Source organism: Macaca thibetana, chromosome 7 (assembly GCF_024542745.1).
Source record: "Macaca thibetana thibetana isolate TM-01 chromosome 7, ASM2454274v1, whole genome shotgun sequence".
Taxonomy (NCBI): Eukaryota; Metazoa; Chordata; class Mammalia; order Primates; family Cercopithecidae; genus Macaca; species Macaca thibetana.
Window position 1 is genome coordinate 134,278,672 of NC_065584.1, and position 26,876 is coordinate 134,305,547.

Genomic DNA, 26,876 nt, shown 5'->3' on the forward strand with positions numbered 1-26,876 from the left:
CTTTCTTTTTTAATGAACTCCCACTGAACTCAAAAAGCATAACACAAGAAAAAGGAATGGTGCAAATTTATGATTTCAAAATTTCATCCCAAAGCTGTGGGCTTAGATATAAGTAGCTGAGATTAGGAGTATAGAGAGCAACTTTGAGCAACAGCTTTTCCTGGATGCCATTTTACCCCAAGTCCTAATACTAAGAAAATGTACACTACAAATATAATGATTCCTCTTATATAAAATATTCTATCATATGCTGCCTCTCTGTCTTATACTTTAAGAATGGGGTTACCTACAAGTCTGAGTGGAAATAACATTATTTTCCACTCAGCTGAGCAAGGTGGCCCCAAGGCTTCTGAAATATTGAGTCTAGCTGGAAATTCTTTATTTTTTTTCTTCTGAATATTTTTCTTCTCATTAAAAAAGACAATTTTTAAGCTTTTTTCTAATTGTAAAAGCATTACACAAACACTATTACAACATCAGATAATACAAACAGCCAAAAAGAAGAAAGTAAACATGATCCATAATTCTATCACCCAGAGAGAACCATTGTTTATGTCCTTCAGATCTTAGTAGGCAAGGAGGTAAGGAGATGGGTAGATGTTTTATACATATATATACCTATATATATACCTATATATATACACACACTTTTTTGCAAGAAGAGAGATCATATTATGCATGATGTTTTCTAATCTCATTTTTCACTTAACAAAAATATCATGGACATTTTCCAATGTCAAGAAATACAAAATCACTTTGAATGACTGAAGAGTATTCCATTGCATGTATATATCATAGCATTGAACAAAATCCTTCATGGATGGTTATTTGAACTATTTCTCATCTCTATTATCATAAATCAATATAGCAATAGATATTCCTTTTTATACAAACTCATACATTTGTTCACTTATTTTCTTAAGGGAAATTTCTAGAAGAATCATTGGGTAAAAACTATGCATATGTGTAATTTTGAAATATACTGCTAGTTTGTCCTCTAGGGAGTTTCTATCAACTTACACTCCCAACAACAGTATACAAGTAGTTCACATTTCTCCATATTCTTTCCACATAATGACAGTTATGTCATCTAGTCAACCAAATGTAGTTGGATAAAATCTTGAGATATTAACTCAATCACTCCTTCTCCCACTACTACTAGGACCACAAGTGACCCTCTCTATTTAACTAGAAATATGCTTTGCTTCAGGAGGATCTGCAGAGTCAAATATAGAAGGAGAAAAACAGAACCAAACTTTTGCTTTTTGAGCACCAAAATAGGGTTTTGAAACTCATAGCAGCATCATTAGTCTGAATTTCAGCAATCTGGAATTTCACTAATTGGACTTTTGGAAAAGAAGGGGAGGATTTCTTTAAGTATCAAAAGAATAAACTTTAAATGAGTCAAAGCATTAAAATGATGACAAAAGGAGCAGAGTAGAAAGAAATTACTTTCCTTCATTTCCCATCCCAGCCTAGGGAGAGAACACTGGAATTCAAGAGAGAAGTGACAGGAAACACCTAAAAGAAAGAAGGGAACAAGGCATCCTGCCTGGCTGGGAGCCCAGAAGGGCTCTCCAATGTAGGGAAAGTATAAGTGAGGGATGCTCGGTGGTCCACAAGAGAGCCCAGCCCCACCAGACTGCATCCTGCCTGCAGGCCCAACAGTACCTCCCTTTCCACATTCCTGGAGCTCCACTGACATTCCCCACCTGCAGCCACCACCACTGCCACCACTGCCACCACAGCGAAAGTGCAAGACACTGACAGCAACCCCACCACCCTTCCAGCAACAGGACTTCCTCACATTTTCACATGCCCTAAGGATAGGCTACCCCACAGATAACTGCCACCTACAGCCAAAGCATACCCTTCCCAGTCACCTGCCTAAGGCTGCGACTACTAAAAGCAATCCCACTCACCCCAGCAGCCAGCAGGGTCATAGTGCAGCTACTGCACCGCCACCTGAGCACTCCACCAGAGGCCTTGGGATAACCCTGTCCCTGTCCACCACAGCCAGCACCCATATATACCACTGGACAGCGAGGAGAAAAGGAACATACAGACAGGTCTGTCCAGCCTAGCTTTGACCACCCTCTATACCCTCAACCCCAGTGCTTAAGCATATCACCTAGGGGCCTGGGGATCACCCGGCTCCATCACCATCCACCGCCATGGCTCCATCCTCCATCGTGAGCACTCCTCCCAGAGACTAGAAGACAGGTTAACCCAGCCTGCCACTACCACCACAGCTAGCATCCACCTGTACTTACCACCTGTGGACCTGGGGACTGGCCTGACCAGCCTGCCACAGCCACTGCCAACACCAGCATAGACTATTTGGGAGCCAGAGAGTTGTCCAACCACTGCTACTGCCATTGCCTATGGCATGCCTGCAGCCCAGGGGCCCAAGGTTCAGCCCACTGCTTCTACTGCTGGCACCTGAGCAAGCCTCCTGGTGACCCAAGAATCAGCCCACCAGGACACACTAACACCAGTGCCAAATGTGCTACCCTTGGGCCCAAAGACAGGCAGGCTCAGCCTGCCACTGCTTCCACTGGTGCCCAAGACCGTCCCACCTGCTGTCCCCATGCCCAATAAAACTTCACTATAGCCTCCATTAACAGCCATACCCTAAGCCACTGAGGAAGTCACAGACACCACTGGCTTTGTTTACAAAAAAAAAAGCCAAATAAATTATATGGAGACTATACTACTGCACACATCCAGAATCAAAGCCAAAGTGCCCTACCCAACAAATACCATAGAATCATATTGAGGAAGTCCTCTTCTATCAAAGTAAATCCACGAAATTGGAAGAAGTGACTATTACACCAGATGTGCAGATAGCAACTTAAGGACACAAGAAACATGAAAAAGCAAGGAAATATAATTCCAAAGCAACACCATAATTCTCCAGTAACAGATTCCAATGAATAGGAAATTTATGAAATTCCCATAAAAATAATTCAAAATAATGATATGATAGAAGTTTAGTGATTTACAAGGGAACAAAGATAAACAATACAAAGAAATGAGAAAAACAATTCAGGATATGATTGAGAAATTTACCAAAAAGGTAGATATCACAACGAAGAACCAGACAGAAATCCTGCAACTGAAGAATTCATTGAATGAAATAAAAATTATATTTGAGAGCTTCAGCAATAGACTAGATCAAGCAGAAGAGAGAATTTCAGAACTTGAAGACAAGTCTCTTGAAATAACCCAGTCAAACAAAAGTAAAACAAAAGAATCAGCAAAAGTAGACAAAGCCTACATGACATGTGAGACAACACAAAGCAACCACATATCTGAATTATCAGCATTCCCAAAGGTGAAGAGAGAACGAAAGTATTCAAAAGCCTATTGATGAAATAATAGATAAAATCTTCCCAACTCTAGCAAGAGATGTAGACATTGAAATACAGGAGGCCCAGCAATCCCCAAACGAGTACAATGCAAAAAGGTCTTCTCTCTGACACATTATAGTCAAACTGTCTAAAGTCAATGACAACAAGAAAATTCTAAAAATAGCAAGAGAAAAGCATCTAGTCACCTATAAAGGAGTTGCCATCAGACTTACCATGGACTTATCAGTAAAAACCTTACAAGCCAGAGGATAATAGGACAATACATTTAAAGTGCTGAAAGACAATATCTGGAAGTCAAGAAGTACTATACCCTTAAAAGTTATCCTTTTTGGAGAAATAAAGTTATTTCTAAATAAGGTTACTTTATTGTAGAGAAATAAAATTACCCTCTTTGGAGAAATAAAGTCTTGCCCAGACAAGCAAAAACTAAGGGAATTCAACACTACTAGAAAAGCCCTACAAGAAATAGTTGAGGGAATCCTAAACCTGGAAGCAAAAGGGCAATATCTACTATTACAAATAACACATAAAAGTGCAAAACTCACTGGTAAAGCAAACACATAAATGAGGAAGAGAAAGGACTCATAGTTACAACTAAAGAAAACTACTGACACAAAAGTATATAATAAAAAAGAAAGGAACAGAAGATATATACAACATCCAGAAAACAATTAACAATGTGACAGGAACAAAACCTCACATATCAATAGCAACTTTCAATGGAAATGAATTAAATTTTCCACTTGAAACATATAGAGTGGCTGAATGGGTTTTTTAAAAATGTGATCCAGATGGCCTGGATCTGGATCTATAAAAATGTGATCTACATGCTGCCTACAAGAAACTTCTTAACCTGTGAAGACACCTATAGATTGAAAGTAAAGGTATAGGAAAAGATGTTCCTCACAAACAGAAACCAAAAGCAAGCAGGAATAGCTATACTTTTATCAGGCACAAGATACTTTAAGCCAAAAATAGTAAAAACAGCCCAAAAGATCATTTTATAATGATAAAGGGATCAGTTCAGTAAGAAGATATTACCATAAGAGGATATTACAATTCTAAATATATATGCACCCAACACTGAAGCACCCAGATATATAAAGCAAATATCACTAGATCTAAAGGGAGAAGTAGACTCCAATACAATAATAATAAGGGACTTCAACAGTACCTTCTCAGCATCAAATAAATCATTTAGACAGATAATCAATGAAGAACATTAGATTTAAACTGGACTTTAGATCAAATGGACTGAACAGACATCCACAGGACATTTTATCCAACAGTTGCAGACTACACATTGTTTTCACCAGCACATGGAACATTCTCTAGTATAGGCCATAAGTTAGGCCTGAATATGAGTCTCAACAAATTTTTGAAAATTGAAGTCATATCAAGTATCTTCTCAGACCACAATGGAATGAAACTAGAAATCAATACCAAGAGGAACTTAGAAACAATATGCTACATGAAAATTAAACATGTTCCTGAATGAATACTGGGCCAATGAAGAAAGTAAGATGAAAATGAAAAGATTTCCTCAAACATATGAAAATGGAAACAAAACGCACCAAAACCTATGGGATACAGCAAAAGCACTGCTAACAGAGAACTTTACAGCAATAAATGCCTACATCAAAAAAGTAAAAAGATTTTAAATAAGCAATATAATGAAATGACTGAAAGAACCTGAAAAGCAAGAACAAAACCCAAAATTGATAGAAGGTAAAAGATAATAAAGATCAGAGCACACGTAAATAAAATAGGCTAAAAAATACAAAGGATCAATGAAATGAAAACTTGTTTTTTTATTTTTTATTTTTTTTTTGAAAAGATGAACAAAGTTAATAAACTTTCAGCTAGACTAACAAAGAAAAAAAGAGACAGGATCCAAAAAACAAAATCAGGAATGAAAATGAAGACATTACAACTTATGCCACAGAAATACATAAGATCAAGATTTTAAGAACAACTACATGCTAACTAACAGGAAAACCTAGAGGAAATGGATAAATTTCTGGACACATGCAACCTTCTAAGATTGAATCAGGAAGAAACAGAAAATCTGAACATACCAAAAGCCAGTAATGAGATTGAATCTGCAATAAAAAGTCTCCCAACAAAGAAAAAGCCAGAATTGGATGACTTCACTACCAGATTCTACCAAACGTGTAAAGCAGAACTAATATAAGTTATCCTTAAGTATCCCAAAAAACTGAAGAGAAGGGAATTCTCTCTAACTTGTTCTACAAGGCCAGCATTACCCTGATACCAAAATCAGAGAAGAACACAACAAAAAAAGAAAACTACAGGTCAATATCCCTGATGAACATAGACATAAATATCCTCAACTAAAAACTAACAAACTAAGTCCAACAGCAGGCTTGGGTGTGGTGGCTCCATGCCTTGTTTTGCTGTGTTTCCCAGGCTAGTCTCAAACTCCTGGGCTCAAATGATCCTCCTGTGGGAAGCCAAGGCAGGCAGATCATTTGAGCCCAGGAATATGAGACCAACCTAGGAAACATGGCAAAACTCTATCTCTACAAAAAATACAAAATTAGTCAAGTGTGGTGGTGGCTTATACCTGTAGTCCCCGCTACTCAGGACGCTGAAGTGGGAGGATCACTTGAACCCAAGAGGCTGAGGCTGCAGTGAGCTATGATTGCACCACTGCACTGAAAGCCGGGTGACAGAGCAAGACCCTGTCTCAAAAAACTAAAAAAAAAAATCCTACAACAGATCAAAAATATAATATACCATGATCAAGTGAAATTTATCTCAGGAATGCAAGCATGGTTCAACATATGTAATAAACATGATACATCACGTCAACAAAATGAAGGACAAAAACCATATAGTTATCTCAATCGATGCAGAAAAAGCATTTGATAAAATTCAACATCCCTTCATGATAAAAACTCTCAACAAACTAGGTGTAGATGGAACACAACTCAACATAATAAAATCTATATATGACACACAAAGCTAACATCATACTGAACGAGGAAGAGTTGAAACTCTTTTTTCTAAGCACTAGAACAAGACAAGGATGCTCACTTTTATACTCTGATTCATCATAACTGAAAGCCCTAGCCAGAGCAATCAGGCAAGAGAAAAAAATCAAAGCCATCCAAATTAAAACATAGAAGTCAAATTGTTCCTGTTTGCAAGCAACATGATCTCACATTCAGAAAAAAATCAAATGATTCCACCAAAAACTCTTAGAACTGATAACCAAATTCAGTAAAGTTTTAGGATACAAAATCCGTAGTGTTTCTATACATCAATAATGAAGTACCTGAGAAAGAAATCAAGAAAGCAATCCCATTTACAATAGCTTTTTAAAAAAAAAAAATACTTAATGATAAATTTAACCCAGGAGGTGAAAAACCTCCACAAGGAAAACTACAAAACACCAGTGAAAGAAATTGGAGAGGGCACGAACAAATGAAAATATATTCTATGCTCATAGATTGAAATAATTCATATTGTTAAAATGATCACACTACCCAATGCAATTTCTATCTAAATATCAATGTTATTTTTCACAGAAACGGAAAAAAAATCCTAACATTCATATGGAACCAAAAAAGAGCCCAAATAGCCAAAGCAATCCTGACCAAAAAGAACAAAGCTAGAGGCATCACACTATCTGACTACAAAATATATTACAAAACTAAAGTAACCAAAACAGCACAGTATTGGTATAAAACAGACACATAGGCCAATGGAACAGAATACAGAACCCAGAAATAAATCCAAACATTTACAGTCATTGGATTTTTGACAAAGACACCAAGTACACACACTAGGGAATGGACATCCTCTTCAATAAGCAGTGATGGGAAAATTGAATATCCATATGCAGAAGAATGAAACTGGACCCCTATCTCTCACCATATACAAAAATTAACTCAATATGAATTAAAGACTTACATATAATCCCCCAAATGATATAACTACTAGAAGATAACATAGGGAAAACAACTTCCAGACACTGGTCTCTAGGCAATGATTTTATGGCTAAGACCTCAAAAGCACAGGCAACAAAAACATAAACAAGTGAGACTACATGAAATAAAAAAGCTTCTGCACCGCAAAGGAAACAATCAACACACTGAAGAGACAGTCTGCTGAAAGGAAGGAAGTATTTGTAAACTATTCATCCAACAAGGGACTAATATCCAGAATATACAAGGAACTCAATTCAACAGTAAGAAAACAACCCAATTAAAAAGCAAAGAACATGAATAGATGTTTCTCAAAAGAAGACACACAAATAGCCAACATATCTATGAAAAAAATGCTCAACATCATTAATCATCCGAGACATGCAAATCAAAACCACAGTGAGATGTGATTTTATTTCAACTAGAATAGCTACTATTAAAAAATAAATAAATAAATAACAGATGCTGGTAAAGGGAGCTATTACACTTTGTTGGTGAGAATGTAAATTGGTACAGCCACTAGAGAAAACACTATGGAGATTTCTCCAAAAACTAAAAATAGAACTACCATATGATCTAACAACCCTACTACTGGGTATTTATTCAAAGGAAATGAAATTGTTATATCAAAGGGATATCCGCACCCCATGTTTACTGTAGCACTACTCATAATATCAAATATATGAAATCAACCCAAGTGTCCATCAATGGATGAATCAATAAAGAAAATGTGGTGTATCCACATACAATGGAATACTATTCAACCATCAAAAAAGAATGAAATCCTACCATTTTAAGCAACATGAATGGAACCATGGGTTCCATGTTAAGTCAAATAAGGCACAGAATGACAAGTTTCACATGTTCTCACTCCTGTGTGAAAACTAAAAAAGTTGATCTCACAGAGAGTAGAATGATAGATACCAGACACTAGGAAGGTTGTATGGGTGAGAGTGGGGGGATGAAGAGAGGCTGGTTAACTAGTACAAACGTATAGTTAGATGGAAGGAATAAATTATAAAGTTCAACAGCAGAGTAGGGTGGCTATAGTTAGCAACCATTGTTGTATATTTCAAGTTAGCCAGAAGAGAGGACTTTCTTTCCCAACACAAAGAAATGATAAAGACTCAAAGTGATGGATATACTAAATATACTGACTTGAACATTATACATTCTATCCATGTAATAAAATATCACATGTGCCCCAAAAATATGTATATATATATATCAATTTAAAAAGAGTCAACCCAAAAATCAAAAGGTAAAGAATCTACTTTTAAAATTTTAATTGATTATTAAATAAGTTATTATTTCCCCAATTGACTTTATGGGGTCTATCATTAAAATGATATCAATAATAATATTTAAATTATATTAGTAGTACCTAATTAAATTTCCCAACTTTTATTTGGCAAAGACATATGCAGTGTCTAGTCATAGTTTCTAACCAGCATGATATAGCAGGTTTTTTTTTTTTTTTTTTTTTTTTAACTGCAGGTAAAACGGAGAAGCTGGAAGATTCATGTGCAAGTACCATCAACTAGCAGTGCTGACTTTTAAGACTTCCTTTTCTTAAAGTTCAGGAAGAATAGCTTAATGACAAGACATATTAGGGAAGCCACAGTGCTCTACTATTATACTGAAGGAAGGTTAGCTCCTCATCTAGAATGGAGCAAGCAACAAGCAATTTGTCTCTGTCATCATTCTGCTTGGCCAGTCTCTAAGTGAGTTGAGCTTAGAGAAGCTACTACAAGCAACAAGGAAGCAAAAATTGTTATAAAACAATATTTTTAAAGTTCTAGGAAAATATTTATGCAGATTTTTAAATGTTCTTCTCCAAATGAAGTAACAAGAAATAAGGAAATGAAATACATTGGTACATCTTAAGAAATATTATTTCTCAAACTTTAATATCTGTCCACTGTTACCTCCAATTTCAGCACTTATATATTTTTCACACTGTGCAGTAGTGACACAAATTTCACAGTATTTTATTTCACATGAACAGTATATATCTGGGTTCAATAGTGACTATGTCAAAATATCTACTTTCTTTAATGCTGAAAGACTATTCCATCTTTATATGTCATCGACGACAGCTGTGTCTTCCAAACTTACCTGATCTAGGTGAGCTTCATGAGCTTCATCTAGGTGTTTATTAAATGCAAAGTCCCAAATCCCATTCCCTGTTGATTCTTAATTCGTAGGTCAGAATGGAGCTAGGGAATTGGTATTTTTAACAAGTATCTCATGATACTGATCACTCATCACCACGCAAGAGTTAGCAGGTACTGACCAAAGCACAATTTTAAAGGACAACTCAACATAGCTGATTTGAAATTCTTTTCTAAAAATACTTGAGAAATGCTGGAGGCCTGAAGACAATAATTCATTACTGACATCAACTTTATCTCAGTTTGTCACCAAAATGAATGGAAGCAGCTTAGGAAACATGTACAAAGAACTTTATACTAATTTAAGACCACAGGAAACTACAGCATAACTTTCCACTTTCTCAACTCTTGGATCTTTTTTCCCTCCCTCCCTCTCGTCCTTCCATCCTTTCCTCCCTCCTTCAACACCTACCTGAGTTCTTCTCTCACTTCCACAGCATTATTCCCTGCTATCACAAACACATCATTCATGTCATCAGTCAGCATGTTGCAGGCATAACCGATGTTGATGGCAGTTTCTAAAACAAAATAAAGCCCAACTCAGTTAAAATGTTACTTAATAATGTAAGTCCATTTTTAATGAAAGTTTTGAGGGCTTAGCTGTATTTTCTTACAGCCTACAGGCCCTCTCAAATTTACTACTTGCTAAACCCATGCCCAAGTAGCAACAGCAACAAATGTGCAGCCTTCTCATCTAGTTTTCAGAAAAACCTTTTCATTCCCAAATTAGCACTCATGAAAATACCTTAAGATCTTGTGACATAATATGTACAAATATAAAACCTTTGACCAGAAGTCCAAATACTGTCTTGGGAGAGCTAAACTACTAAACTTAGCCAATATTTAATTCTGATATGGAAGACAATTCGAAGGAAAAAAACTCACAAAATGTTCAGTTGAATGAAAAAAACAATGGTCTTACAAAATTTTTATAGTTCTCTCAAACACAACCTTGCCATTTTCCCATTAAATATATGGAAGTTTGGCATTTGACTATCATCTCAAAAACCACCCAGCACTGTTCTCCTAGAGAACTGGGGAATCAGATGGTGTTGGGTAATTCTTCCTCTAATTTTATAGAAATGGAACCTAAGATAATCAGATAACTCCTTCTATCTGATAGAGTTATTTGATTGTCTCTAACAGTACAGAATAATTAGACTGTAGCTAATTCTGTGGAATCATTAGTTTTGTCCCAAATTAAGGAAGGTAATTGATAAAATCTCAGCATATACCTTGTATAAACCACAGAAATTAAAGCTAAATAATAGTAAATTCATGGATATTTGTAATAATAGAACAGCTGTAACTGACCGAAATCAAACTCTAGAGAGTTTCTATCTAGTAACACACCCAAGTGCTCAACTTTCTACTGTTTATTTTTTGTGGCCAATGATTTGGATAAAGATGCAGAGAACTGATTTATCACATCTGCAAATCCCCTAATGCTGTAAAAAAAAAATACCTAATAAGTAGATAGAATTTTAACACAGGTGTGTGCCAGTTAATTGAATATTTTCAGTTTACAAATAGCCAAGCATAAAATCATTTTTGTTTTAATCATTACTGCTAGCAGTAGATCAAAAACATGTTGGTCCCCTTTTCTTTCATAGGAAATGTAGTAGAACATGATGACTCACTAATGATTTGGCATTCTGTCAAGCCTGAAAGTCAATGAATTCTCACTGTACCTTGTATAGATAGTCCTGGAATTCAGCCAGGTTGCACTATTACAGCCGTAGTAGCCTTATTAAAATACCAAAATATTTATATAAACGGTTGATAAACAGCTGTTTCCCTGAGCTTCTTCAAAGTGTTCCCATCACCCTGACACCTGCCCTAAGATCCTTCAAATTCCCCACCATCAAGAAACTAAAGGAGTAACCCAAGGTCTCCAATATCCTGCTTCAGTTCTGTGCCAATATCTGTCCTGACTGGGGACAGTGTTCATATAAACCAACTGTTAAACATTCTTAATACCATTGTTGCCTCTAGGTATAATGACTATATTCAAGAGGCAATTGGACTGAAACTCAGCTGATCCCAGCTTATACTATGGAAGGCATTTTGTTAGTTTGGTTTGTTTTAAAATAGATTCTTGCAATACATTAACTTTCTTTTCTCTATTTCAAGTCTTTCCTATGTGGGAGATATGATGAATAATTAATTAACCTTTCTGGTTAATTAAAATTTTGTGATATAAGTCATCTCCCCATTTTCAAAATATCATCATCATCCATTTTCAAGTTACCTTGTTTGTCTCCTGTTAGGACCCAGATCTTAATATTGGCTAGTGATAAACTTGTAACTGTTTCAATAACACCCTCTTGTAACTTATCTTCTACAGCAGTGGCACCTAGTAGCTTTATTGAAAAACAGAGAAAAACTTATGTTAATGCATGCAAACAACATCTATAACATCTACGATTTCACTCACAGAGTTTGGAAGCCAAAGAATATGAATTGAAGACAGAAATTATGATACTTTGATATAGCAGGCAACCTATTTTGTGTGAAAGTGGGTTGGGAAGGACTCCAAAAGGAAGCTCCCAAATCAAGCCAACTTAACAGCAGAGATCCTGGGAGTTATTATTTACCTGAAGGGGCGGATATGCTGAGATAACATGTTAGCGTGAGCAGTAAGAAGCCATTTGGACTTAAGAACTCCCCAGCTGCTTCCCCACTTATATCAACAAATGAGGGGTCCAAAGAACAGCCTTCATTCCATGGTCAGGAAGCTGGTCACAAAAAGTCTAGTCATTCTTCTACATTAACAAACAAGCAGATGCCATAAACTAAAGTGAGGGTTCCTGCACGATTTTTCATCGAAAGATGAACAAAGCATACTCTCCTGGCCACTGGGGCTTCAGGTAAGAGTGGTTTTTAGAATAGACCATGCTCTGGATAGCACAGATATCATCAGAATCTCATGGCCTAGGATGGTTTAGAGCTGTAGCCCCATTCTTCACAGCAAATTTCTCTGCTCTCAAAAGGTGGATCATAAAAAAAGGAGAAAAATAAAAATCCCATAACATCAAGGACGCATCAGAGGTTGACAAAGAATAGGGAGCCTACTATCTTCTACTCTTGGGAAGCTTCCAATTGCTTAAGCTACTGCTAATAGAAATACAGTTCTAGGCTCTCTAGGACCATATGTGGAAAACTCAAAGCCAACCTATAAAGCATGATTCAGTAATTGAAAGAGAAACATCTGCTGTATGCAAGATGATTTAGCCAATGGCTTATTTCTATGCTAAATCTCTAAACACATATTATCTTTCCTGTAAACACAAATCATCATGCTTCTAAACTCATACCATCAAATCTCTTTCAATTTCTTCATACAACCCAGCTATTCGTTCATCCCTCTCTTCTGTGGCAGCATTCGCATCTTCAAGCATCTTATGCCACTCTTTAAAGTACTTGTCATCCAGGTCTCTGTGTGCAATGGCCAAGGTCCGAAGGCCTTCCCCTGCAAATTCCTGCCAGAGATGACATAGACTCATGAACCATCAAAGAAACAATAAGCACAGAAATAACAACAACAAAAATAATTGGTAAGAAATGTTCCACTCAAATTCATTTTGTCCTAAGAGCACTGCTTGGCTATCCTTACTGTCAACTGTTTAGTCTCCTCAGAAATGGGAGATAATGTATGTATTTTCCGTTTTATTTCTATGAGGTTAAAACATGCAGGGGAGCAAGACTTCCCCCTAAAGACAGTTGAAAGCCCGCTGAAGTATCCTAGTTGAGAGGTGATCAATGACACCCATGACTTGAGATACTCATTTATGGCAATACATATTTGTTTCCAATCTGTCCTTTACAGAAGGAAGCATTTCTGGCCATGAGAGGGACCCAGTGTGTTTTATGGACCTCAGCTTTCAGTGAAGAGGAAAGGACTCTTGGAGAAGCCATAGTTCTCAAATCAAAGGCAGGAGGCTCTCTCCAGGAACCACAACATGACATCCCACCAAAGTCTTGTCACATTCCCCCTAGTGATATGCTATGCCTAAAACTAACTGAATCCTACTTTTGTATATGCTTGAAATTTTTCATAATAAAAAGATAAAAGTAAATAATAAATAAATAAATAGACGTTAAATAGTCAGATATTAGAAGTTTAAGCATATTACTTAAGGTTATAACCATAACTTCTAGGGCAAAAGGGGAGAGAAAGGAAGAAAAGCTAATATAAGTGGTTGCTTCTGGGAAGCAGGACTAAATACGGAGGCTGACCTTCACTTTTCATTCTAGACTCCTCTGTGAAACTTTTTATTTTTTGCTATATTAAAGTTTTATCTTAATAATAATAAATTGTTTGCAATTTTAAAGACACCATCATCAAGTCAGCTTAGTGCAAAAAATAGTGTTATTTTTAGAAGCTATATTCTATGAACTTAGTACTAAATTAGTCAAACTGATAGGGGAACCACACTCTTCCTTTATCCTGTATCCTGACAATCTCAAACAACACCTCTGGTGCTTTATCCTAACAGTAGGGGAAAAGAAATAGAGGAGACTGGTAGTTGCTAAGTGTCTCACACAGCCATGGTAACTAGAAACATATGCAGATTGCTTTGGGGGAAATGCTCAAAAACTCCCATTCCGCTTGTGCTTCCAGTGGTCATTTTATGGGCCTCTACACTGCAAGTAAAGCATTTTTATGGCCATTTCTGCTCCTTTGGGCATTGCCATTGAGTATGTCTCCTCTGCGGTGTTTTGGCTTATGGTACACATATAGGTTTATAACCAGGCGTAGGTTAAACCGTGACATACTGTAATTAGGTAAACAGAAAAGTCAATGCATACTGCAATGAGATGGTTTACCCCAGACAGACCTTGAGAAAAATTATCCAAATTTATTTAGTAGGCAATTGGTAGCACTTTGGATATTGGAATCACATTTTGCAAGCCCTGCCTTTCAAGACCACCACTGGATCCCCTACTGATCTGAAAATCTAGTTACTGTCTTGTAATGATCTTTTGTCCTCTTAATTCACACAAACCCTTTTTTGCCTTTAACTTGTAACCCCACTGGGCATTACCACTGCCTTCCTCTCTGTTCTGCACAAAAGTGAATGAACAATAAGATGACATTACAAAAGGAAACAGATGATTTAAGTTATTTAATTAGTGCATGAAACACAAATTCAATCCTAAATGAGCCTTTGATTAAGGTCTTTTCCTATCATTAAACAATTCAAAATCAGTAATTAAATAAACATTTAGGACCTCAGAATCTAGAAGTCAAAATGAACAAAGTGAATGAAGCAAAGAGCAAGTCAAATTTATATTACCTGAAAAAAAATTATTTTGCAGAGAAATGTAAAAAGACCAAATTAGGCTTCCTATAGTTTAGTATCAAAGGAGAATATATGAAAACCCAGGGCCTTGGTGTTTGAGTAATGGCAAAAAGTCAGATACTTATGATTCCAGTGTTGTTTTCATTAAAAAAAAATTTTAAAGACCATGCTGGCCTCCTGGAAAAGATTAAAAGAAAATCAAGAATTCTCTATTGGAAAGACAAAAACAATAGCTATGTTTGTAACCAATATTACTAAACCATCATTTTTTAAATTTAAAGTAAAGCAGTGGATTTTTTATTTTATTTGTTTATTTGCTTTTTAAAGATTCAGGGAATGTTTTGTATTAAATATAGGGTCTGACAAAGAACATGAATACTCAATAACGTCTTAAAGGAAAGAAACCAATGAGAAAATGCGAGTTTTGACCAGATGGCCTTAAATGGAACCACAGACAAATATTAGAGACACACGTGAATCTCAGGTTTAAAACAAGTAATGCTCATATTAATTCACATTCCCTTACTTTTTGGCATTTAACAGAAAAGTGCCAAAAATCACCCTTACTTCTTTCAGAAAGCTTTTGTAAAGAAATTATGCTGGTCTCAGAATACACAAAGTGGGTGTCTGAGGGCACACAAGGGACTCATCATGATTTACAACCTGAATAAAAAGACCCTTAGAGGAGAAAGTGTGCACCAGAGACTATTTTCCTCTCACAATCTAAACACAGCCCTAAACTTTCCCTGGAAGTAATCATAAGATATTCCACTGGTACCAAACACATCAGAACCCAAGGAAAAGGAGCTCTCTGGCTCCTCTTTCCAGAACTAGTCCAGTCTTCCAAGAGGAGCAACATGAAGCTGCAGGGGAGTTACAGCAGATTCCCCAGACGCCCGCATTCTGTGGCTACTGCTCAGTTGCTGTGTGTTCCTCCACCTATAGTGAGACTGACTGGACTTCCAACAGGGTAGAACGCGGGGGTCCTTGTGCCAATTTCCAGACAATCATTGGCACAGCTTCCTGTGGAACCACTTTCCAGATGCTTTCTATTTCTGTAGTCAAATCATTTAGCTGCTATTTTTCTAAACAGGACCTAACCATAGGAGATGGCAAAAGGGCCATTGTGCTAACCTTAAGACGGAGGCACTTACACTGAGGTGGTCTGACGTCAAAGAGAGAAGGACTTCATTGGAAGGATGAAGTTTTTCAAACAGAATAGTATCTGCTCCCTTGGAGTAAAGCTTTATCTGTCCTTCCGGGTTTCGAACTGAAAAGAAAAAAGTTTGGAAAAGCAGATTATAATCAATGACATACATCAAAATTAGACTCTCCCAGACCTCCAGCCTGGCAGTTTGGAAATGGGCATAATGTTTTAGCCAGTAGTAAGACACTCAGTGCCTTTGGTTAGGTCATTACCTAAGTCACTTGGCTTTATTATCATTTATTAACTTAGAAATGCTCCATCTACTGGAATCTTTGATTTCCCGAATTCAGAAACAAGTGTTTTTATTCTGAAGCATATGACCTTCCTGTTTTCCTTGCTTACTATTTCTGAAGGGTTGATACATCTAAATTAAGTCTTCATCTCCATATTGAGCAGAATTGAGAGCTTTATTTGCCCGTCTCCTAGTATGAAATTCAAGACCTGCTGTTCAAATCAATATCAGTGTTATGCCAAATCATCTCCATATGCAATTCTAGCCATTCAAAGTCATGGTTTATACATTTTTTCTTGGCCCTTGCTGACATATTTCTTCATCCCTTTTACTCTGGAAAAGTCCATTAATTATTGGTGGTTCATTGTTGGGTCACAAATTCTCGCTGAAAACACACTTCACAGAGGGGCTTTTAAAAATAAAGTCTATACCTCATTCCCACTGGAAGTCTATATCAGTAGTACTGTGTTTTTAACCTGCCCCACAGGCTTGAGATTGACAGCCCTTCCTAGGCTACCCTCAACTCCATTCCCAACCACAACTCCCAGCATATTGCTGTTAGACAAACCTTTCTTTCAAACCACAGAACACTTGGCCTAACTTTGTAGGTTTAGTTGTACAGCTTGACACATAGTAGCCAGTTAATAATTATTCGTTGAATGAATGAATGGCATGGCTGTGTATTTCTTCCCAGAACTGCCTACAACTTAAGACAACTGCCTTTGTCACAACTTCATGATCTGAATACTCTTACCCTCGTAGGCTTCATCGGTTGAGTCAACGATCATTACACGCTTTCTACTCAATTATCCCTTTTCTCTATGAAGAGGATGCCTCAAAAAAGGTTAACATAAATGTTTACTATTAATTACTATTAATGTAATGCCATAGAAAATGGCATACAAAATTTAGAGCTTAGTTTAAAAAAATATAAAAACCAAAATACAATGTTACCCTCCCCTCTATCCCTAGTCAGCACTTATCTATTCTAGTTTCCTCCCGGCTTGCATAGATCTAATAATGTACCCAAGAAACTTTTTAGGACTGGGCCTTGTCTAGGTCTTGTCTTCTGTTTTAAGAGCCTTTGTTAGTTTGCCTAAGTGCCAGGATTCATTTGGGTTTTCTTGTACTCTAGCTCTAATCCCCTACATTGGGGAAAAAGAGAGAGAAAAACATATACAATTTATCTAATTGTTAAACCAGGGGGGAAAAGCTTAATCCTGGGAAAGACTTTCTCTTGATTTTCTTGTACAATAATCCAATTTAATAATTTCCCTTATATTTTCTCCCTTCCATCACCAGAGGTATAAAGGCAAAGGATGAATAATCCACATTTGCCTGTATTTTGTATTCTAGACTAGGACATTAGTTCTCTAACTTATGGTCTCAGGACCTTATTTATAATTCTTCAATGCTGAGTGAGGATTCTAAAAAGTTTTTTAGTGAGTTTTATCTATCAATATCCATGTTAGAAATTAAAAATGAGAAATTTTATTATATCAAGTTTTATAACACTAGTTACTATAATTATTATTATAAATCTAACATATAAACATAAATAACATTTCTACAAAAAAACTATATTTTCTAAAAAAAATTAGTTTGGAGATTGGCATTATTTTACATGATTACAGATCTTTGTAACACCTAGTTTAATAAAAGAGGGTTGGATACCCATATCTGTTTCTGCATTCATTCTGTTGTGACATCACATGTCATGTGGCTTCTGCAAAACTCCATGGTATACTCATGAGAAAAAGAATGAAAAAGACAAATAATAGTCATATTATAATGAAAATACTTTTGTCCTTGTGCATCCTCCAGAAAACTCACAAAGTTCCCTAAGGTTCCCTGGACCACACATTTAGAGTCACTGGTCTGGAAGAATCACAGACTGATTGTGATTTGTGTAAATCCCTTACCATTGCCATATCTCAGTTTCTACATGTAAAAAGGAGATGTTTAAACAATCTAACTTCAAAGGTCCTTTACAGCTGTACAATTTTCTGATTCAATAAATGCTTTCCATCCCTGATACTTTCTCTTAACCTAGTATTTGTCCCTTTAAATTTGATTTTGTGTAAATCCAATTTCATAGAATCCTGCTTAAGTTTACTCATTAAACATTTGCTTTAGCAGCAAGTTTTATATCTCTTTCCTTCCAAGTCTTCTGGTCATTTCTGTTCAAAGTTAATTAAATCTAAGTCATTTCAGAAGTTAGTATTTCTTAAATAAACTAAAAAAGGACATAGTTTTAAATGGTCAAAATAACATATGGCCAGAACTTGGACAAAGATTACAGTTTTTAGGTTATAAAACCTTCTCCCGATGCTTTCCATTTAAACATTAGTGTTCTTCAGAGATTTACTCGGGGTCTTTTTTCATCTTCCCATCCTTCATACTGTCCCTGGGCAACTGCATTCATTTCTATGGCTTCAGGTTCCATCACCAGGCTGTTTTCAAATGTGTACATCCTGTCCAATCCATCTCTAGCACTCCATTCGGACCTGCACATCCAACCACCAATTGAACATCTTTTGGATATGCCCAGTCACACCAAACTCACACTAGACATATTACCCTCCTCCAATAATTAGCTACTCCTCTTATATCCCCAGTCTCAGTAATCAGCTTCACCATCCACTCAGTCTCCAAAACCAGAAATCTGGGCATCACTCACAATTCTCCCTCCACCAACCACACATCTAAGGGAAGCCATGGATTTCTCTCTGCCACTTCTCTCTTGCCTAGAAAATCACCTTAACCTAACTGGTTTTACCCATTCCAGGACTGCTTCCTTCCAGACTCTTCCGTATATTCCAGCTACAGTTATCTTCACGCTGCTGCTTAGAATGATGCAATAGCTTCCCTCTCCCTTCTATGAAGTTTGGACTCCTTGACAAGGCATATAGAGCTTATTAAGAGCTGGGCTATCCAATCTGTTTCACCATGTTCTCTTGGATGCAGCCACATAGAACTACCTTTCAATTTTTCACATTCTCCCCTAGCCTGAAGGCCCTGGAACATAGGGGGCACTTAAATCAATATTTACTTAATTAAGATGAACCAACATTGTGCACAATTTATCAAAAGCAGAAGCTATGCCTTTGTGATGTAAAGGAAAGAAAAATGTCACAAATGGCTTCCAGTTAATCGCAACAGCAGCACTGTGAAGGGTGGTAAATCATATCGCAGCTGTTTATACATCTACACAGAGAAATGCCTGTCACATGACAGTGTGATGTGTACTTTGATAATCTCGAAAAAGTTTAGAGTTGAGCAACTTTTATCTGTAAGATCTTGTAAGAGCCTTCCAAGAAGCTTCTTGTAATTTATTCTTCTTTAATGGTTATCTGTCACTTGTTCCTGTTAATAGCTATCTCTGAATTTTATCTCTGTATTTCTATTTGCAGAATTAGTAGAATTGATCCTTCCAAAACTATTTGTATTTTTTATTTTTATATTTTTCATTTATATTTTCATTTATATTTTTTACTAATATAGCAGATTCTGTTCTCTCTGGAAAAACATCCTTTATAGAAATCAATTTTTATGTAGATACTTCTGACTTAAATCAGGGCTCTTTCTTCAGAATGATAGTACTACTGGCATTGAAATTATACATTGATGATTTAGCGAATAATGGCTCCCACCCACAAAACAAGGAAGCAGAAGAAGAAGGAGGAGAAAGGGGAGGATCAGCAGTAACAGCAGCAATGCCTCAGCCTTCGCATCAGGGTGTTGTTCCTGCAGACCAACCCATGTGATGATCATGAGACTAGGATTGTTTTTGGCCTTGTTATCATGCCAAGACTTTTCTGCCCTTGCAGAGTTCCTTTAAAATTCCTCCCGATTAAAAACCAAACAGAATAAAAATAAATCCAGCAAACCTTCATGCATTCTGTGGTAGAGCACTACCTTTCCTCATATGGGATCCATTAAGGCAAACATCTGATGTTTGCGGTTAGGCTGCGATTTCTCCACAGCCTGTAATGGTGACCAATGCTGAGGAAAAGCCAAACATCTCCCTGTGTAGCAATTTTAGGTTTTTGTCAACACCCTCAGAGCAAAAAGAAACCAACTCTGGGACAAACCAACATCAATAACACCTCCCCTGAGGCTACAAATAGAAGATAGCTCCTGCTGAGACAACATTAAGCCATCACCTAGAACGGCATGTGTGCTCATCAGCGGCACTGGTCATCACCAACAGGCACTGGACTTCCCTGTTGTCAAAAAAATAAAAATAAACTTTCTCAGATGTTGTTTGGTTTTTACCTGCTGAGAGCCATCTTTCAAGACTAGTTTCTAGTAGTTAGAGACCAAAAATCCTACTGTCATGTATATATACTTTTTACATGGTAAGAAATTGATTAAATACAATGAGTAGGATATTCATAAGTTACAAAGTATTGGGTTGAGTAGTATTTCACAAACATTTAAAGAAAACCTATCATGTGCCAAGCTCTGTACTTGGCCTTGGGCAGTTCAGGAAGACTAAGGTATAGCACTTGCCTCAGGTAGCACACAGTTTAATGACTGGAATAGTTGTGAGTGTCATGGAACTAATATGACACTGGTGTTATAAACAAGGCATTCTGGGGAACACAGAAGGACATGGTTATTTGGAGAAGAGAAAAAGAATTGAAAAATGGGTAACATTTGAATTGGACATTACCAGATGAGTAGTAGAGAACATTTCCAAGAAGAGAAATGGGGGAAAGGAATATTCAAGATCGGGGAACAGCATGTCCAAAGGGTATAACAGCAACAACACATCCAGGGATGGTGAAGTCTAGTTGAGCTCAAAGTTTTGGAAAATAGAAGAAAAGTAGGTTGATACCAGATTGCAAATAATTTTGCACATCATACTAATGACTTTTCTTTTAAGGTTTGGGAAGCCACCTATGCTTTTTAAGTAGGGGGTAGTAAAATCAGGCCTATGTTTAATACCCTGGTGACAGCATAGAAGATTATATTTAAAGCAAATAATTTTGAAGATATTACAACAATACAAGCAAGCAGTGGCAAGAACCTTAACTAAGGCAGGGCACTGGGAATTAGGAAAAAAGGACAAAAAGCTTTTATTATTAAAAAGGGGTTTATGAGGCTATTTTAATAAATATTATTCTGATGCCTCTGAGGAGAGACTTAGAAACAGGTGACAACAGAGTATTCTAAAGATGTTAAGGCCTGAGAGTGGAAGAGAAGGAGATGGGTTAGAGAAATGTCTCAAACATCTCTGGGGAAAATAATGGATAGTATTTGAGGATCTATTAGTCTAGAGAAGTGGTCCCCAAAGTGTGGTTCCCTGACCAGTGGAATTAGTATCACCTACAAGCTTGTTAGAAATGCAAATTGGTGGGCCCTCCTCAGACCAGCTGAATCAGAAACTAGAGGCTGGGGCCCAGCAGTCTGTGTTGTAACAAGCCCTCCTGGTGATGCTGATGGGAGCTAAAGTTTGAGAACCATTAGCCTAGGGGTACAAAAGCTATGGAAAAAAGTGAATGAGCTATAACAGGGCTTAAAAGACCAGACTTTGGAAAACCTGGGTTCACATATTTGATCTGCCTCTTACCCAACTGTGCAACAAGTTGTGTTACAGCTGTGTGGCAATCTTTGGCAATCTTGAAAATCTTTGTGTTTAGTCTCCTCTTGTCTTAAATGGGACATGCATGTTACAGGCAGTTGCAACAATTCAGTAAAAGAATTGATGATAAAGTTCATGGACAGGCATACAATGAGAGGTAACCATGAATTTTAATACAGATTATAGAAAGAACTATAGTTGTGAAAAAGAGAGTTCCATAGTTGACATAAAACTTTAGGTAACTATAGTACAATCCAGTGATAAGACATAACAGAAGGCGGAAAATGTATGTTTGGACTCTAGCAAGAGATTGAAGCTAAAAAGCTGCATAAGAAGGTCACAGAATATAAGCAATAGCCACCACCATGTATGTGGTCAAGATCATCCAAGAAGAACACAGGAACTAAAAACAGAAAAGGACATCAATACTGAAGAATGGGATGAAGGAGAGTAGTCAGCAAAGGAGCTTGAGAAAGAAAACAATGGGACAAGAAGAGAATCAGGAGCCAGAAAGTTTACAGAGACCAAAACAGGAGTGTCAAGAAAACAGGGCCAACAGTCTCAAATACTACTGTTTTAAAAGATAGATAGATGAACAGATTAATAAGGAAAAGCCATTGGACTGGGAAGTTACAAGGTGAATGGAAACCTCTGAGAAAGCATTTCTTCTTGAGTAGTGGAAGGAGAAACTTAATCCTAATGGGATGAAAAGAGTAAGAAAGGCAAGAAGCAAAAACCGACCTGAGAAATTAATCTGTGATGGAAAGCAGAAAAATATGGTGGCAAAGTCAGTGGACACCAGAATATGAGCAATATCTTTAAGGAAATAGGAGGATAACACAGTTGTGGACTGAAGGAAGGACCCAGTAATTGAAAAACTGAAGGTGCAAGCAAGAAGGGAGCAAGCAAGGAGGGATAAGGAATGGGACTGAAAAAACTTTCAGCTTTGAAAAGGAAGAAGAGCAACTGTTTTCTGATGCAGGAGAGTAAATTATTAAAGATCTAGCTTGGGGATGAATGGGGAGGATGGGGAGAAGAGTTAATGGTGTGTATTCCTGAGGGCCTTTATTTTCTTAGAGAAATAGGAGATGAATTTAGCTTTCAAGAATAAAGAAGATGGTAGCAGTGTTGAGAACTTGAGGAAATAGCCGAGGTTTACAATATCTATTGTGAAAATGGAAAAAGGCACTAAATATGAATGAGAGAGACATTGACACAGCACTAAGAATCAGCATTGAGTCAGGAAAGCACAGATTTGTTGTGGTGCTAAATACAATATTAGGTGGTCCTCTCCAGCAATGGAGGCGGACAGAGAAAATGAATGATAATGAGGAGGCTGTTGATGATGTTCACAACAACTATCATGTGCCAAGCAATTTAGAAACTCATCCTGAGCCAGTACTGTGTAGTGGACAAGTGAGTGGGCTATGCAGTCAGACTTCCTAGGTCTGAATCTCAGCTATTCTACTTCAATCTATGTGAACCTGGGCAAGTTACTCAACCTTTCTGTGTCTTAGTTTCATTATCTGTTAATGGGTATAAATACAATGTGTCTTAGTTTCATTATCTGTTAATGGGTATAAATACAAGTTCCTACCTTATTAGGATTGCTGGGACAATTAAATAAATTAATTCATGGAGAGCACTTTTGTGGTTTATTTTTTAAAATATTTTATATTTTTATTGATATATTGTACATACTCATATAGGGCATTTAGAACAGTACTGGGAACATAATGAGCACTTGTTAAATGTTAGTTATATGTCACTGCAGTATTGAGGCTAGGTTGAGGAACACAAGAGTTTATACATAAAGTTTCAAAACTATCACAAACCTCAGCATGTAGCCAAAAGTGAAATAATCCTCGAAAAGCATAACCAAAACAGTATGAAAAGATCAAAAATAGTCTCAGCTACCAACCATACCTATGACAGACATCCTTTTTCTGGTGTTGTTGAAATCCAAAAAGGCAAGTAATTGATAAGTAACCAGTGTTCCCAGTTCTTCTATTGTTATGGTCTCTGGGGTCCGGGATTTAAAAATGAACCCAAAATTTCTAGCAGCAGTCACTAGAGCCCCTTCATCAGGTGACTGAACTTGGTAAATCAGCTCTCCTAAAAGGTAAAGAAACAAATATGTCAATACTGACAATAATAGCTAACATTCATAGAGTTCCAATGCCAACTCCAACTCATTATTTAACAACCAACTCAAGCACCAGGTCTAAAAATCTTTCCTGTCCTCAGACCTTTTCTACCTACCAACAGCTCAATCAGGTATCTGTCCTCTGGGACACCAAAGGACTCTATGCATATCACTGCTGTGGCCCTTGTCATCTTATAGGAAAACATCCATTTCCGAGTCTGCCTCTTCACTGTGCTCAGTTTCTTGTATTTTCTGTGACTAGAGATGTGCCATGAATGTTTCATAAACTGAAACATTTTAATATATATTAACTCATAATCCTCTGGGCAGCCTTTGAGGTAGAGATTATTAAAATTATTCTTTCCATTTTGTACTAGTGGAATCTATGACTGAAAGAGGTTACATGAGTTTGATGAGATCATACAGCTAAAGACTGATGGAGAGATACTCCAAATTCTACTTCAATCTGCCACTAATGACCATTTTATGAGAATTCATACAAGAAATCCCTTGAAATGTAAGAAATCAAGGGTGCTAATACTTGTTACCTGATACTATGTGTAGTTGGAGTGGGCATAAGAGGGGAGAGGAGATAAAAAGAATAAAATAAGTTATATGTATATATACATATATAGAATTTATAAAACAGCATATACAAAGTAAGCCCTTATATAGAATTATAATATAATTATATGTAAAAATTAATTTGAAATTTAATTAGTTTAATGTTTAAAAACTGTTAATTAGGCAGAGATAGACCCATATTTCCTGATTTATAGTCATGTCCAAGATCAACTGTTAATTAAACAAGTTGCATATTAATGGCTATACTATGATTTCTTTTTGTTAAAAAGAAACAAATCACCTAAATATATGGATATATTCTTGAATATATGTATATATTTATGAGCCAGAGGAAAGGGTGAATTGATACACACCAGATGTTACCACTGGTTGCCTCTGTAGGGGTGAGACTGGAGTTCAGGGAAGCTACCATTAGCTTCACATTTATAAATTTTTGTATTGTATTGTTTCACTTGATACAACAGTCATGAATGAATTTTTGAAATTCACAAAAGAAAAAAAAACTTAGAGCAATTACTTGATCTACCCATGAAATAACATAGTATGTTCTACTTCTGGTAACATGGTGAACTGGGTGTCAGGACCAACCTCATCTGCTACAAACAACTATAAAAGCATTTTAATATTCTTAAATACATTCATGAACTTGCAAGAAAGTAAGAACTGTTCAGTTCAGAGACTGAAAAAAAAAAATACTTATGGGATTAAAGAAGCACATTAGCCAGCATTTGCCTTGAGAGCATTTTTCTGAACCAGGAGAATTTGATCATTGGTTTTCAATGTCTCTGGGCTTTAATTTAAAAAGGCATAGCCCAGTACCTGTCTAAGGTGAGAGTCCAATGAAAGATGGCCTCTCAAAATTGGGTACCCCAAAGACTGCTCTCAATATAAGGGTAAACTGGATACCCATGCCCCCTTGAAGAGGGCTTGGAATAAAACTTGCCTAACTAGAACCTTCCTTACAATTGGAAGGGAAAAAAATATCTGCCGAGAATTTATGATCAAACACTGACTCTCATTTAAATTTGCATTCTGAATTCACAATATCTAGGTGGCCTAAAAGAAATCAAGTTGAAACTTTAGTTTAAAATGTTCCTACATTAGAACATTGAAGCAAATGTAAATCCTTTCTGGAGGAACCGACTGGACCCAAAAACTTTATATAAATTAAGTTCAAAGTAAAATGGTCAGCTTACAGTGAAAAGTGTAAAACAACAACAAGGAAAGCCTAAGAACCAACAGAAACAACACAGAATAAGATCTGAAAAAAAAAAATTAGATATTGGAAGTATCAGAAACAGTATATGCAATATATTTAACAGATTTTAAGAAACAAAATTGAGATATAAAATTAAACAGATTTGAGAAAGAACCAAAGACCTTGTAGGAAGAATTAGTGGGCTGAGGAAAATATGTAAATGGAATAGATTAGGTTCAACTAGGGCAAGAAGCCAGTTCACTATAGCATTATCTACCTGTCTCATAGCTTCAAAATGTTAAGTGGCCCAGCTGGTTTTGTTCTATCCTATGAACCCTAAGTTCCAAACAACCATCTCACAAGCGTGAGGACTTTCTCATAATGGAGACTAAATAAGACTATTCTAATATCAAGGTCAATTTATCTCTGTTACTGGAAAAATTCATTCTAAGCATATGCCTGAAGGTCATCTGCATCTATTATAAATGCATACTAATAATGAGAGATGTGTGACTCAATTTTATTTCGCCATTTGTCCTGGCTACCCAGAAGCTCACGGTCAAATGTGGTGCTCAATTGTAAAAACAATGTCATCCCTTGACTAGCATATTTGGGTCCTCCCTTTTCCATTGTCCTTATTTCTTTCCTTTTTCATTTAAATCTCTCCACATTTTTTCAAAACATATGAGATATAAACTATGTCCTATCTTTAACTTGAAAATCCTTCAAATTTAACATCAATTTCTGTATTAAAAAACAAAAACAAAAAACAAAGCTCACTGGTCAAATGCTTAATTTGTAAATCCTTCAAATTTAATATCAGTTTCAATTTTAAAAAACAAAAACAAGGCTCACCATTCAGACATATTTTTCACTTACCTGCACTATTCTCTTCTGACATTACAGTGTGGCAGAGAGCAAGTACCCTAAGGAATTCATGAACTTTGGGATCACCCATTTTAATGGATTCCATCAGATTGTGGTCAAAGAACTGAAATTGTCTATCCGCTTGAGATTTGACTAAGAAATCCACAGGCTCCTTTTCCTGTAGGAGAAGAACAACAACAAAAATAACCATAAACCTCATTCCAACAATTATTTTTTAAAATTC

General features: G+C 36.5%; 1 protein-coding gene across 12 annotated transcripts in view; it reads right to left on the reverse strand.

Moving 5' to 3' along the window:
* ATP8B4 (ATPase phospholipid transporting 8B4 (putative)) overlaps positions 1-26,876 on the reverse strand; it is a 314,125-nt gene that overhangs the window by 45,784 nt on the left and 241,465 nt on the right. For all 12 annotated transcript variants that reach the window (XR_007727270.1, XM_050797123.1, XM_050797120.1 and 9 more), the window contains 6 exons: positions 26,645-26,810; positions 23,763-23,951; positions 15,962-16,077; positions 12,819-12,983; positions 11,753-11,864; positions 9,914-10,019 (listed from right to left, as the gene is read on the reverse strand). Coding sequence is in view for 11 of the 12 variants with exons in the window: in XM_050797123.1 (XP_050653080.1) it covers positions 9,914-10,019; positions 11,753-11,864; positions 12,819-12,983; positions 15,962-16,077; positions 23,763-23,951; positions 26,645-26,810 (854 nt within the window). In the remaining variant the exon portion in view is untranslated. The remainder of the gene's footprint in view (positions 1-9,913; positions 10,020-11,752; positions 11,865-12,818; positions 12,984-15,961; positions 16,078-23,762; positions 23,952-26,644; positions 26,811-26,876) is intronic.